Source organism: Halichoerus grypus, chromosome X (genome assembly GCF_964656455.1).
Source record: "Halichoerus grypus chromosome X, mHalGry1.hap1.1, whole genome shotgun sequence".
In the NCBI taxonomy this organism is placed as follows: Eukaryota; Metazoa; Chordata; class Mammalia; order Carnivora; family Phocidae; genus Halichoerus; species Halichoerus grypus.
In genome coordinates, this window is record NC_135727.1 from 38355678 (window position 1) to 38371219 (window position 15542).

Sequence of the window (15542 nt, forward strand, 5' to 3'; positions counted from 1 at the left end):
GGATGGGATTGCTCCGGTGGGGTAGATGGGCCGAATTGGCTCCTTCTTCCCCCATTTGGGTTCGTCCCACTGCAGAAGAATCTGTGGCCTTGGAGAAGGTCAAATCGAAATCGCTAATAGCCCAAGGCTGGGAAAGTGCAGGCGACCCCCTTGGTTCTAAGGAAGGCTACACAGTGAGTCCTGCAAACAGGACACTTGAGAGGTAAAAAGAAACTCCCTTCTTTTCACCTCCTTTGTTTGATGTTGTCTTTTATTGAGGTGAAATTCACATAACATACAATGAACCACTCTAAAGCACACAATTCTGCGGTATTTAATGGATTTACAACGCCGTGCAACCACAAGCTCTCTGTAGTTTAAAACTTTTTCATCAATCCATAAAAACACCCCATCCCCATAAGAGGTCACTCCCCCTTCTCCCCTCACCCATCCCCTAAGTAACCTCTAATCTTCTTTTGGTCTCTCCCATAATTTACATACCCTGGATATATATCATACACATGGGGTCACACGAAATGTGACCTTCTGTCACTGGTTCCTTTTACTTAGCATAACGTGTTTGAGGTCAGTCTAAGTCATGGCTGACTGATATTTTATGGCTGAATGATATTTTATTGTATGGCTATATCACAAACTGGCTTATCCATTCATCCACTGATGAACATTTGGGCTGTTTCAAACATTTGGCTCTTTGGAATAACACTGCCGTAAACATTTGTGTCGAAGTTTCTGTGTGCACATACATTTTCATTTCTCTTGGGTATATACTTAGGCATGGAACTGCTGGCTCATATGGTCATTCTATGTTTACCTTTTTGAGGAACCATCAAACTTTTCCCACCAGTCGTGTATGCAGGTTCCAATTTCGCCACATCCTCACCAATACCCGTTAGTGTCTGTCTGATCATGGTCATCCTCGTGGATGCGAACTAATATCTCACAGTGATTTTGATTTGCATTTCATTAATTTGCATTAATGACCAGTGAGGTTGAAACACCTTTTCATGTGCTAATTGGCCCATTTGTAGATCTTCTTTGGAGAAATGTCTATTCAAATCCTTCACCCAGTTTTTAATTGGGTTGTCTTTTGTTGAGTTGTAATGGTATACATACATATGTATACTGGCATATAGATATGTGTGTGTGTGTGTGTGTGTGTGTGTATGTATGTGTGTGTGTATATATGTATATTGGATATTAAACCCTTATCAGAGAAATAATTTGAAAATATTTTCTCCCACTCTGTAGTTGGTCTTTTTTACATTCTTTATAATGTCCTTTGATGGACAAAACTTTCTAGTTTTGATGAAATCCAATGTATCTATGTTTTTATTTTGTTGCTCATGTTTTTGGTGTCAAACCTAAGAATCAATTGCCAAGAGCTAGGTCATAAAGATTTACCCCTATGTTTTCTTCTAATAGTTTTAGCCCTTCTATTTAGGTTGTTGATCTATTTTGGGTTAATGTTTACATGTGGTTTGAGGCAGAGGCCCCAATTTCATTCTTTTGAACATGGTTATCTGGTTGTCCCGATACTGTTTGCTGAAAAAGCTGTTCTTTTCCCCATGGAATGGTCTGGTCACCCCTGTTGAAAATCAATTGATCATAGAGGTTTGGATTTATTTCTGGACTCTCAATTCTATTTCCTTGTTCTATATGTCTACCCTTATGCCAGTACCACGCTGTTTTGATCACTCTAGTTTTGTAGTAAGTCTTGAAATTGGGAGGTGTGAGTCCCCCCTGCCTTGTTTTTCTTTTTCACTATTGTTTGAGTTATTCAAGGATCCTTGAGATTTCTTATACATTTGAGGGTTGGCCTTTCCATTTCTGCAAAAAGAAAAAAAAAAAAAAAGGCCATTGGACTTCTGATGGGGATTGCTTTGAACCTGTAGATTGCTTTGAACCTGTAGATTGCTTTAGGGACTGTCGCCATCTCAATATTAAGTCTTCCAATGCACGAACACGAGATGCCTTCCCATTTAAGTCTTCTTTCATTTCTTTCAGAAATATTTTATAGCTTTCAGTTACAAGCCTTTTACCTCCTTGGTTAAATTTATTCCTAGGAATCTTATTCTTTTGGATGCTATTATAAATGGAATTGTTTCTCTTAACTTCCTTTTTAGATCGTTCGTTACTGGAATATAGAAACACCACTGATTTTTGTGCATTGATCTTATATCCTGCAACTAAACTATCCTTGTCTTCCTTCCTTCCTTCCTTTCCTTCCCTTTCTTTCCTTCCTTCCCTTCCTTTTCTTTCTTTCCCTTCCTTCCTCCCTACCTTCCTTCCTTTCTTAATTATACATTAGTAGTGTGTGTGTGTGTTTTATGTGATTCTATAGAGAGAATCATATCACCTGCAAATATAGTTTTACTTCTTCCTTTCCATTTTGGGTGTCTTTTGTTTCTTTCTCAGCCTAATTACTCTGGCTAGGACTTCCAATGTTGAATAGCAGAGGTGAAAGCAGGCATTACTGTCTTGCTTCTCATCTCAGGGGGAAAACTTTCAGTCTTTCACTCCTGGGTATGATGTTAGCTGTGGGTTTCTCATAAATGCCCTTTATCACATTGAGGTACTTGCCTTCTATTCTTAGTTTGTTCGATGTTTTTGTCATGAAAGCATGCTGACTTTTGTCAAATGCCTTTTTTGCCTTTTGAAATGATCACTTCTCCTTTCTTCTCTTGATGTGGTGTACTACACTGGTTGATTTTTTTTTTTTTTTAAGTACGCTCCATATCCAGTGTGGAGCCAAACACAGGGCTTGAACTCACAATCCTGAGATCAAGACCTGAGCTGAGATCAAGAGTGAGACACCTAACCAACTGAGCCACCCAGGAGCCCCATTGGTTGATTTTTCTTATGTTGAATGACCCCTTCATTTCTGGGATAAATTCTACTTGGTCATGTGATATGATCCTCTTAATGTGCTGTTGGATTTGGTTTGCTGATACTTTGTTGAGGACTTTGGTATCTATACTCATAATGGATACTGGTCTGTGGTTTTCTTTTCTTATGGTATCTTTGTCTGGCTTTTGTATTGGGTTACTGTTGGCTTTATAGAATGTGTTAGGAAGTGTTCCTTTCTCTTCTATTTTTGGAAGAGTTTGAATAGGATTACTGTCAAATCTTTAAATGTTTGATAGAACTCACCAGTGAAGTCTGGGTTTTTCCTGGTTGGGAGGTTTTTGATTCTGATTCCATCTCTTTACTTATTATAGGTCTATTGAGCTTTTCTATTTTTTTGGGGGGGGGCCAACTTTGGTAATTCATGTGTTTCTGTGAACTTGTCTATTTCCTGAAGACTAATTTTTTGGCATACAACTACTTAGAGTGTTCTCTGATAATTCTTATAATTTTTGTAAGGTTGGTGGTAATATCCCTGCTTTCGTTTATAATTTTTGGTTATTTGTGTCTTTTTCTTCTTAGTGTAGCTCAAGTTTTGTCAATTTTGTCAGTCTTTTTAAAGAACCAACTATTGGTTTCATTGACTTTATTTTTTTTTTCTATTCTCTTTTTCATTTAACTCTGCCCTAATCTTTATTATTTCCTTCTTTCTGTTGGCTTCAGCTTTAGTTTTTTCTTCTTTTTCTAGTTCCTCAAGGTATAAAGTTAGGGTGTTGATTTCAGAGCTTCCTTCTTAATGTAAGTATTTACAGCTATAAATTCAACTCTGAACAGTGCCCTTCGCTGTATCTGTGAGTTTTGGTATGGCAACAAAATAAAAACATAGATACATACACAGAGCATTTTCTAATTTCCCTGGTGACTTCTTTAATCCATTGGTTAAGAGTGTCTGATTTAATTTCCACATATTTTCAGTTTTCCTTCTGTTACTGATTTCTAGTTTCATTCCATTTGGTCAGAGAAGATACTTTGTATGATTTCCATATCTTAAAATTTATTGAGAATTGCTTTATGGCCTAACATATGGCCCATCCTGGAGGATGTTCCGTGTACACTTGGGAAGAATGTGTGCTCTCCTCTTGTTGGGTACAGTATGCTGTGTATGTCTTTGACTTCTAGGTGGTTTATAGTACTGTTCAAGTCCTCTATTCCTTATTGATCTATTGACTAAGTGTCCTATCCATTATATAAAGCAGGATACAGAAGTTTCTATTATTGTAGAACTGTCTATTTCTCCCTTCAATTCTGTCAAGGTTTCCTTCATATCCCTTAAATCTCTGTTGTTTGGTGTGTATGTTTATAATTGTTTTATCTTCTTGATGAATTGATCCTTTTACCAACAAAAATGCCCTTCTTGGCCTCTTTTAGCAATTTTTCACTTAAAATCTATCTGGCCTGCTATGATTTAGCCACCCCAGCTCTCTTTTGGTGACCACTATTTCCACTGAATATCTTTTTCATCCTTTCACTTTCAACCTATTTGTGTCTTTGGGTCTACACTATTTCGTAAGCAGCTCATAGTTAGAGCTTGTCTTTCTGTCATCCACTTTACCAGTATCTCTCTTTTAATTAGCAAGTTAACCCATTTACATTTAGTGATTACTGATAATGAAGGATTTTTTTTCTGCTATTGTTCTATATGTTTTCTGTATGGCATATCTCTTTTCGTTCCTCAGTTCCTCCAGTACTGCCTTCTTTTGTGTCTGATGGATTTTTTTCTTGTGAATCATTTTGATTCCCTTGTCCTTTTCTATATCTTTCATTTCTCTTCCTTGTGGTTACTGTGGGGATTATGGTTAACATCCTAAATTTATAACAATCTAGCTTGATCACCTTTTCCTTTTCCTTTCCTTTCAAATAGACTGTAATTTTAGAGCAGCTTTAGGGTCACGGCAAAGTTGAGCAGTAGTAGAGAGTTCCCATATACTCACTGCCTGCCACCCTGCTCTCTGCACACAGCCTCCCTCCCACTATCAATTTCCCCCCACCAGAGTGGTACATTTGTTACAACTGACGAACCTACACTGATAACGTCATTATCACCCCAAATCTAGCATTTACATTAGGGTTCACTCTTGATGCTGTACATTCTATGAGTTTGGACCAATGTTTAATGACATGTGTCTACCATTATAGTATTGTGCAGAGCAGTTTCACTGCCCTAAAAAGCCTCTGTGCTTCACCTATTTATCCCTCCCTACCCCGGCCCCCCAGCAACCACTGGTCTTGATCACCCCTTTTAAATAATTAAAATAGCCAACCTTCATTGAGTGCTTCTTGTGTGATAAGGACCATGGTACACACTTTTCAACAGCCTTATAAAGCTCCCATCTTACAGCATAAGAATCTAGTTTGAAGAAGTTATCAATTGTCTAAGGCCACCCAGCTACAAAATGGCAGAGCTAGGATTCAGGCTCCAGAGACAGAGCTTTTTGGCATTCACGCTGATGTCTTGATGCGGATAAGGATGAGGATGGCAATGGTGGTGGCGGCAGTGGTGGTAATGATAGCAGATGGCATCTAACATTGACGGAAGCAGTGCTGACGATGTGCTGGCCCTGTGCCAAGTGCCTTATCTATTCAATCTTCCCCCAGCTCTGTGAGGTAGGTACTATTATTATTGCCATTTTACAGATGAGTAAACTGAGGCTCAGAGAGGTTAAATCACAATCTCCCTCAAATGCCCTCCTACTGAATCGAGGCTAGTGACTATCATTGAAGGCTTCAACTTGACGCTCCACAATCTCTCTCTAGGGCTGGAGATGGCAAAGACATGGGACAAGGTCCTTGGCTGAAAACTAGTTGGTTTGGGTTTTTGAAGTTCAAAATCCAGACACTTAGACTTGACGTTATTTGACTCCTTCTTTTATAAGGACACACGAGGTCTGACAGCACTTCTCTCCCACAGGCAGGGCAGACTCTGCCCTTGGCTGTCTAGCCTTAGTTATTGTCTTTCTTGTCACAGGAGGAAGGCCCCCGGGCTTCTGGGTACACAACTAGGGCTCAGAAATAGCTTCCTAATCGGCCTCATCAGCTTTGAAGGAGGCCACTGCAGGAGGGGCCTAAGTAGGCCAACACTTTAACCCAGTTACATGAGGGCAGCTGTAATCCAGGCTGATCATGTCTTGCTAAGCTCTTGTGGGGGGGTAGGGGGGGTGGGGGTGGGAGATGTCCAAAAATCTGCTTCCTGTGCCCAAGTATCCCTGGATCTCCCTGCAGACATTCCTTCCCCTTCTGGAAGAGCTTGGCCTAAAGGCCACAGAGGCCAAGCTTAATGAGAGTGGCTGCCAGGGCCGAGGGAAGGTCAGTGGCCATTTCCCACTGCGGTCAATGTCCACGGCTTATGCTGCCCCAGGCCAAGGTACTGCTTTTCCTTGAAAGGCCCACTGCCTAACTCTTCCGCCTTGTGGGAGGAGGCGAGGAAATCATTGTCTTCCTCCATGGGGGCCAGACAGCTGCTCATGTCAACCCTGGGAGTCCAGGGCAAGGCTGGGCTCCTTCCCCCTACACCCCTCCTGGCTCACTTCTGACAATGGCTGGCCCTGGGAATTCCCCATGGAAGCAGGCTGAGCTGTCTGGCCAAGCTGTGGTTGGGAAATAAAGAAACCAGAGCTGTTGGGGATGGCTGGCCTGGCTTGTCTGGTTCCCTCCCCAACTCTTGCTGGCTTCCTCCTTCCCTCCTTCCCTCCCTCCCTCCCTCCCTGGTGGTTGGCACGGTGGGTTTCCTTATGCAGGTGCACCCCACTGCCTTCCCTTCATGGCCCACAAACCATCTGCCCCAAGAGGTCGCCCAGCAAAGTGAGCCCCCCTCTGGTCAGGAAGCAGGGAGCTTGCCCGGCCTGCGTGGATGCTGGCAGTAAAGAAAGAGAAGATGGAGTGTTGGAAAGAGACTATACACTGAAAGTGTGTAAGTTTTTCCAAAGGGGTTTTCTCTACTGGAGGGTGACTCTCATGGGGCCAGGAAGAGGAATCAAAGGCAACGATTCTGGCATCTCAGCTACCCTAAGGCCCCTCGGGTTGTGGGGTTGTAAGATGGACCCAATTTATGTGCCTCTGGAAAAGAAAACTAAGCTCTGATTGAACTATGTCGTACCATTGACTGTAAGATGAAGCCGAGGTTTAGAGATGTTAAAAAGAAAAAAAAAAAAAAAGAGGGGGAGAGGTCTTAGAGTCAATGAAATACAGAAACATTCTTTAAAACTGAGGCATGATCTCTGCTACACACCCCAGAGACCCCAACCACACAGTTACATAAGTGTAGTCAAAACCCCGAGGAACCTCCGTGCTCTAACAGGCAGAGTAACTACGCTGTCTGGAAATAGGGCCCCCGACACCAAACAGGACTTTATAATGCCATTTTTCTCCCTGGGTGTCTCAGAGCACCCTGGGGTTCAGAGGTATGATTCGGCCAAGGGCACCCGGGGCCTCTGAGGAGGCAGAGAACCGCTGAGAGCTGGTGCAATGCTTTTTCAACTATTTCAGGACAACCACAGTCTAGGCATTGAGTGGAGACAGGCCTAGTGAGCGTGGAAATAAGAAGTGACTTTTAAACATCTTTCCCGATGGAATTATTTACAGAACCTCAAGGTACAAAAGAGAACAAAATTGGGAGTTGTTCAGGGTGAAGCAAGGGGAAAAGGCCAGAACCTCACCCGCTCTGCCCCCACCCATCCCTCACCCCTCCAGGGCGGCTTCTCCAGACTCCCGGAGGCTCTGAGGAACACTCTCCAAATTTGTGGAGTGACAGGGCTCCCACTGTCTTGGTAAGGTTCTTTTTGTTAAGCTGGATTTTGGTATTATTCTTCAGACTTTTTGGTAGGTCTTAAAAATCTCATTTGAAAAAGGCCCCGGTGTAGAGGGTCAGGGCAAAGAGATGACTCACAACCTGGAAGCTTCAAGTGAAAACAAAACAAAAGTTTGCTTTGAATCATGCCTGGGCATTGAGATTTTGGTTAAAGCTTCCCAGGTGATTCTAATATGCAGGAAAATCTACAAGCTCCTGTCTTTGTGGTCTCTATCTCGTCCGCTCTGATGTTCTCAAAATCTGAGGGTGTGTTCTGGAGTGCGCAGGAAGGCCCCTCCATTCCCAGGGCGGGCAGGAGACCCAAGAGCCCAGGGCCTCCTTCTAAAAATTTACTTTTAGGGACTTCTGGAAAGTAGGGAAGAACAGCTGAAGGGACAGCCAGAGCGAGGGGGGTGGGGAGAGGCAGGAGAGACCGGGGAGTGGAGGGGCAGCTGGGGAGGCATCGCTGGAAAGAACAGCCATGCAGCTCAGGCCACTGGCCCCATCACCTGTCAGAGCTTGGTCAAGGAAGCGTCAGACCTCCGTGCCAAGACCTGCCCCGTCGCGAGACTCCGGGACTACAAGCTGGCCGAGATGGAGGCGCTGCCCTGAAGTCAGGACAATCGGCTGCAGAGGGCCAGATGTGCAATCTAGATGCTGGGCAAACGCTGACTGGGAGAGGGGTGGGGACGGGCGGTAACAGAGAGTCTTTGACTTTGGACGAGGCCGGCCTTGCCCATTGCCAAGGTTAGCAAACCACATATCCTTTGAATAAGCCATGGCGTTTGTCAGACTGACGGGTGTATCTCTGCCCCTCCACTGGCCTTGGCAAAGCAGGACAAGGGGAAAACTCACTGGGGAGGGGGGATCATGGCGTAACCACCCCAAGCCGCTCCCTCTCCCTCAGAGGGGTAGGTGGCATGTCCCGTGGGCTGGCGGGGCTCTGGCCGTGCCAACGCCAACTCCGTGTGCCCCGGGGAACGGAGGGGTGACCCTGGTGGGGACCGAACAGCTACCAAGGATACAGAAAAGAAGTTGGATGCCTTGGCCACCCTCCACCCAGAGGTCTGGGGAAGGCTGGGCACGGAGGCCCCCAGGCTGGGGCGGGAGGCTCCTGGGCAGACAAAGGCACACAGCTCCACACGGGAGAGCCCATGGGATGGGGGACAGCTGATGTGGCAGGGTTTCTCCCTCGGGTGGTGGTGCCTCCCACCATGTTGCAGCGCTCCGGGATGAGCTGGGTGTTCACTGAGCACCTTCTATGGATCAGGTCCTGTGCCAGGGACAGGAGAATGAATGGGACCCCGCCATGCCCTCCAGGAGCTCAGTCTACAGACGGCCAACCAGCCAGAATGCGTTGCTTAGTAAGGGGGGCGAATGGCGCCCTGCAGTGAGCACCGGGCGGGGTGGGGGTTGGCAGGAGCCAAGCCGAGAGTTACCTAACTCGGACTGGGGCTCAGGGAAGCCTGGCCCAGGAGCTGACACTTGAGCTCAGGCCTTTGGACAAGAAGGGAGACCGGGGAGCTGAGAGACCCACGCAAAGAAAAAAGGCAAAGAAGGGGAAGACGGCCCAGCGGGGAAAAGTGGATCACGAGACGTTGGGAGCAAAGGGTCTCTCCCTGTGTGTGGTCCTGGGATGCGGGGGACCGTGGGGGTGAGGAGATGGAGCAGCGGATGTTTCCGGGGGGCCCAGGGAAGGCTGCTCTCAGATCTGCATTTATTGCCAGCAGTAGGGGGCCAGGACTGGAGCCGAGACGGCGGGCAGGGGGCAGATGTACGGCCCAGGGCAGAGAAGGCCATGGCCTCGGTCATGGCCGTTCAGCCCTTTCTGAAGAGGGAGATGCGTAGAAAGGCCACGGGACCCATCTTTCTGTCCTGCCCCCGGGGCCAGCTCTTGCCTGGCATTGCGTCCCTGCCCCCCTTTACTCCTGTGCCTTTCAGCTCTACTCTGGGGCTCCCCGGGGTCACAAGCTGGGTTTGGCTCCTCTGCTTCGCACATTCGAGGGGTTCCCCTTCCTCTCGCTTGCCTTCCACACCCCCGCCTGGCTCTGCTCCCACTCCTCTCGGGGCTGGGGGCCCCCAGGCAGGGGTCCGCCTGATAATCGCAGCCCTCCCGACGGGCAGCAGAGTCCCAGGAGAGTGCAAAGCGCATGGGCTTTGGAGTCTAACACGACTGGCCTGGCGTCCCAGCATCTCCTTTAGCTCAGAGCCTGCTCTCTCGGTGTCTGCCCACCCACGTCCACCGGGGACAGCGTTACCAGCCAGTCTGGCGTGCGGCTGTGGGGATCACAGGAGGGCGTGTGTGTGGAGGGAGGTACCCCCATGCGGGGCACACGGATGTAGCTATCGTCCTACAGGTGGACAACTGGGGGACATGGCTTGGCCCCAGCTAGCGGTTCTGTGGCCCCGAGATTGCAGGGCCCTGGCTCATTTATAGCCTGGCCCAGCGCACCTGGAGGGGTTGCTCAGTGAAGCCAGCGGATGTCCCCAGAAGACAGTCCCCGCCAAGAGCAAAAGGCCTCCTATGTCCCCAGTGGAAGCAGGCAGTGTGCACGGGAATTTCCGGCCATGGGGCTCCCAGGCCAGAGCTGCCCTTTGGTGGTCCGCCGTGGGGTGGGGGGAGCGAATGGTCCTTTTGGCTACTTTTCAAAGCAGAGGGACTTCCAAGAGGATTCGGGGAAGGAAGGCCAAGACGCCTAGGTTCTCATAAATCTTTTAATAAGAGTAAATGAAGAAAACATTGTAACAACAGTTAAGTCCCGTGGTGAGGGGTCCTTTATCATTCGGGGATCTTCAACCACAGAAACACCTAAGACTAAAATTCTAGAATGCTAGGTACACAAATTAATGACCATTTATTTCCAAAGGTGACTGCAGAAACCATTTTGGTACAATCAAAAGGTTTTTTACAAAACAGAGAAAACGCTTTACAAAATGCCCCGGGAGGTGAGCAAACTAGTTTGGGGGGGTGGGGGGCAGCGAGCACACCAGCTTGGCAAAAATATAGGGGGCTTACGAAGACTGGTTCTAAAGGGGGCTCCTGGGTGTGGAGTGCCAGGGAGGGGTCTGCTTAGTACACGGCAAATCCACCCGGGGATGGGGAAGGATTGGGGGGGGGGGGTGGGCCAGAGGCGTTTGCCAATTCCCTGGCAAAAATAAGACTACCTTATTCTCTCTACCACAGTAACACCGATATAAATGAAGAATTCTTTATAGTACAAAACTCACAGCGAAAGAAAGCAAGTTTCCAAAAACAACAGCTTTGCTTGAGACGACTTTTGCTTTGTTTTGTTCCGTGCCACGAGGAGAAAACCAGTGTACAAAAAAAAAAAAAAAAAAGTAACAGAGAGGAGCAACACCAAGCGATTAGGTTTTCCTGAGCACGGACTGGCTCACTCTATATACAGAAGAAGGTTCACTCCCTCTCAGAGACTCTCCCCGCTCCGAAAGGGCGGGGCAGGGCAGTGCGTGCGGCGGGGGACCCCTCCCCGGGCGGGGGCCTGCTGAGGAGCGCGCCAGGGCCCGAAGGACACCCTCTGTCTGCTCTCGAGCTACCAAAACCAGCACCCGCATCCTGTCCCTCTTGTCTCCTCCCCCCACCTCCCCTTCAGTCTCCCAAAGAGGACAGAGGACTCTGGATCAATGGCTACAAATCCAGGGAGGGGGGAGGAAGGGCTTTCTGGTACCCCCCCGGAGCTGCCCAACTCAGACTGGGGGGGCCCCACCAGGCCCCAACACCAGTGCGCGGAGACAGATGGACAACGTGCCCACTCCACAAAACGCTGAATTAGCAAGGAGCACGGAGAGCAGAACCCTGACAGAGGCTAGGCTGGAGGTAGCAGACGGCAAATAAGCCGACTGTCCCACTAAACCCGACCGCCCTCCGAGCGGACAGACGAACGCGTCCCTGGGCCTCCGGGAAGAAGATGGGCCGGACCATCTTTGGTGTACAGAACCCAATACTGGGAAGAGGGATGGGGCCGGAAGCAGGCGTGATCACCTCGGCTATTCCGAACTGCTGCCGCAAGCTGGCCAGCAAAGTGGACCCTTCGCGTTGGCCCAGATCCTTGGCAGAGGCTACCCAAGGGGCTGGAGAAGCACTCATTTCCCTTCCTGGGGCTGTTTTAAAAGAAACTGTCCTCTTCTCTGAACACTCTCAGACACACACACGGTGAGCTCCCATGCGCTGCCAAATGGCATCTGGAAAGTTGGCCAAGGTGGCTGGGGAACCTCCTTGGTCCTGCCAGGAAAGCCCTAGGCAGGAGCTGGGAAGCCTGGGCCCCTGGCACGGGGGGCCACCCTCCAAGGCAGGCTGCCTTAGGTGGGCTCAGGTTCTGTCTGTCTCCACGGGCCGGGCCCAAGGTAAGAGGTGCAGACCATGTCAGGTGCTTGCCGCACCCCCACACCTCGAACACAAGCTGCGGGTCCCCGTGCGGCCGATGGACTGGGCTCGCTCTCTCTTCCCTCCGCCTGCATGTTTCTGAGCGCCCCCTGGCCCTACGCCTCACCTCCACCTCCCCCTTCCCCGGACAGGTGGAGCTGCCTCTGGCCTGGCCAGGCACGTGGCTTTCCCTTTCTTCTTTCCTTCCAAGCAGCAGAGAGGATCAGCCAGAATGGGGCACTGAGCTATATAACCAGGGCAAAGGCGAGCTTCTAGAAGCATGCGGCTGCCGGAAAGGCCGGGCTGACTGGCCACCTGTGCCGCGCTACGGAGACAGGGAGGAAGGGCGAGTCTGCGGAGTCCCTGCGCCACCCCAGCGTTCCGATGCTGAGCATCTGCCCCACCCAGGCTGCTCCCTGCCCCGCCCCCCCAGGCACACACCACCTGCCTATGGAGACTCCATGTTCTGGAAGGGGACAGGACATGCCTCCAGGGGCTCCTCCTGTGACCTCCTTCCAACCTCTCTTTTTGTAAAGAGCCAAGGGGCACTGAGGCCTTGGGCATTTTCTTATCGGCCATCCCTATGGCGGGCAGGGTGGATCCAGTTGCTCACGGGGCCCTTCTGGAGGACACCCCGACAGTAAGAGGCACTGAGACAAACTTGGCCAAGCCCTCGGGGGTTGGGGGGGGTGCTGAAAATGAGGAGTATGCGTCACGAGGAGCTCAAGGGGAGTCAGAGTATTCGGTGTTCTCCCTCGGGCTCCCCCACCACGTCCTGGGAACTGATCGTCTCTGCGCCAGCAGGCCTCTGCAGAAGGGCGGTCCCTCCCGTGGCTGCTTCCTGGGCCTCACCTTGCTCCAAGAGACTCTCCTGCACCCTGCTGCTTTCTGTAGGTCTGACCACTGAGTCACTGAAGCTCAATCTAGGTCTATTATAATACAGTAACGCCCAGAATACAGGACCCAGCCCAGGGCGCCCGGGTTGCCTAGAGTAGGGGTGGGGTGGGGCCATCAGAGGAAGTCACTGAACCACCTTTCCTGTTCTTAGGCAAACTTGTTCTTAGTTAGAGCCCACAAGGAGTCAGCAAATGCCCCGCCACTGGTTCCCTCCTTGAAGTCCCTGCGTGACTGAGCTCAAGTCTTTGGACAAAAGTTCTTCCTCTTGAAGCACTTGAACCTGCACCCACGGGGACCTGATTTCTTGGCACGTCCTTTGCAACCCAGACATGGGCTTTGGGGGTGGGCTTGGTGGAGGGTGGAGGAGTGTGTGATGCCCCCATGCGAAACAATTCAGCATGGAATCTGGCTGTGGTGATGACACGTGGCCCTAGGGTGACAACATCAGCGGGATCTGTATCTTCTTCCCCCAACCCAGGATGCTGACATAGTCTGTGAAAGCACAGAACGGAGGGATAGGAGCCCCTGCAGAGACAGGCCCCTGACGCAAGGATTCTCCGAATTCAAACTTCCAAAAACAAGGGAGCAAACAAATTAAAAAAAAAAAAAAAAGGCAAAAAAACCAACTCCAGCTCACCCTTCCCTGAAGCTGCCTTTTAGAGAGAGAGAGAGAGAGAGAAACACTGAGGGGCACTCAAGATTAAAATGGCATCTACTATCAAACATTCAACTAAAATGGAGCATACGATTCAAATCACAGTTTTCTCAAGTTACCACTTCCGTTGATGAATTTCTAACGCTCACTTCTGATCGGGATATGGGTCACTTCTTGGCTCTCTCAGGCAGAATTTACCCAAGGTCCTGCCTAGTAAAGAGTGGTGGCTATTTTCCACTTGTTCACTTTGGATCTGCCATCGCAACAGCTCTCCATCCCCCTCAACGGAATCTAGCCCTGGGGCCAAGGAGCGCCCCCACCTCCCACCGCAGGCAGCATTTTGGAGGGAGTGGCTGGTTGGCTGCTTGCTTTGAGTCATGGGACACCAGTGGGAAGACTCTGGCAGGTTCTATTTTGGCCATGAGCTGGGAAATCCCTTGGCTCTTGGCTTGCCGCTGGTATAGAAACAAGGCCTCGGTCCCATTATGGTGGGGGCTGTGCTGGAGACAAAGGGGGGACCCCAGCATAAGCCTGGAGGTCCCTGGCAGTGGAGAAATGAAACCCAACCCAACCTCATCACTTCAGTGCCAAGAGAACTGCCGCTTGTTATTTCCCGTCCTCTCAACCAGCTGTCCTTAAAGCACCAACAAGCAGAGTGAAAACCACTGACTACTGTCGCCCATGTAAGGCCACTAGGAGCAGGGAGGAAGAGCCAAAGGGGAGGAGAAAGAATCCAGCCCTCGGCACGACCCCCCCCCACCCCGGCTCCAGGAGATATCCTGGGGGGGAGAGCTGGGGAAGGAAGCATGGTGGAAGAAAGGGACAGAGAGGAGAAGGAAAAAGAAATACACCAAACATCCTACTGCCCTCTCCCCATGATTTCGTCAAGAACTGGGTGTTCTCCAAGTCAAGTCAGGACTTGCTTCCTCGGGGAGAAAAAAAAAAAAAAAAAAAAAAGAAGACAAGCACCTTCAGTCTATTTTCTTGGCTGGAAGCCGGAGCAAATCCAGCAGATATTTACACAAGGGCCCAGCCATGTATGAGAACAGGATGACCAGCTTCCCGTGGGTCATGGTCATGAGAGTCTGGTGTCCCGAGGCCCAGATGCGATACCAGGGGCCGTAGAATGGGTCTGAGATGGCCGGACACAGCATGTTGTTCAAATTCACTTCGGTGACCTGCAGGGACAAGGGAGGTAGAGTGAGCGTTCACCATCCTGAGGCTTTCTCTGGCTTCTGCCAGTTCAGCCATCTCTACCTAATGGGGGACTAGACAAGGAGGGATTGACCAATCCCCACCTGTTCATGATGGGATTTCTCTGCCCTAGGGTTTTGGGGAGTGGGTCAAGGCTAGAGCCCTGGGGAAGTGACTGGGGAGGCCATCCGGTGGAAAAGCTGTCTGGTGGTGCTCAGTCTTGCTTTCCGGTTGGGTCCAGAGCCTGCCGTCATTCCTAAGCATCTACCATGTGCCTAGTCCCCGGAGAGGTGTCAGGGGATGACAGAATAGTCAACGACATGGTCCCTGCCTCCATTTATAACTGGCAACCAACCGAGTTGGTTGGGCAACCACATCTGACCTCAAACCAGACGATGCTCACCAGGTTTCCCCCACCATGAGATCGGAGGATGGTACAGAATGGCCACTGAGTCCTCACAGAAGATTTCACCAAGGAAGTGGCGCCCTGAATGGACTCATGAAGGATGGATGGAGGTCATGGCAAGGAATGGAGTGAGTGGGGCCTTCCTTGTAGGAGGTGCGGCCTGGCCCAGGCCTGCAGGTGGGACTGAGCATGGTATGTATGGTGACATGAGGACACGGACCCCTCCGGAATCAAGCAGTCCCAGTGGAGAGCGCTCAGAGTAAGGTGTGAAAGTTGTCCTCGCGTGCGGGAGCATTCACACCACTGGCGAAGAGCTCAAACT

At 49.7% G+C, this 15542-nt stretch overlaps 1 protein-coding gene across 11 annotated transcripts in view; it reads right to left on the minus strand.

The window, feature by feature from the left end:
• The window catches only part of TMEM164 (transmembrane protein 164), a 177696-nt gene that overhangs the window by 7244 nt on the left and 154910 nt on the right, over positions 1-15542 (minus strand). For 10 of the 11 annotated variants that reach the window (XM_078064582.1, XM_078064589.1, XM_078064581.1 and 7 more), the window contains one exon: positions 10389-14798. In XM_078064582.1, the coding sequence (XP_077920708.1) occupies positions 14592-14798 (207 nt within the window). In that variant the 3' untranslated portion in view covers positions 10389-14591. Of the gene's footprint in view, positions 1-10388; positions 14799-15542 lie in introns of those variants that run through there. The other variant, XM_078064583.1, reaches the window with a different exon arrangement.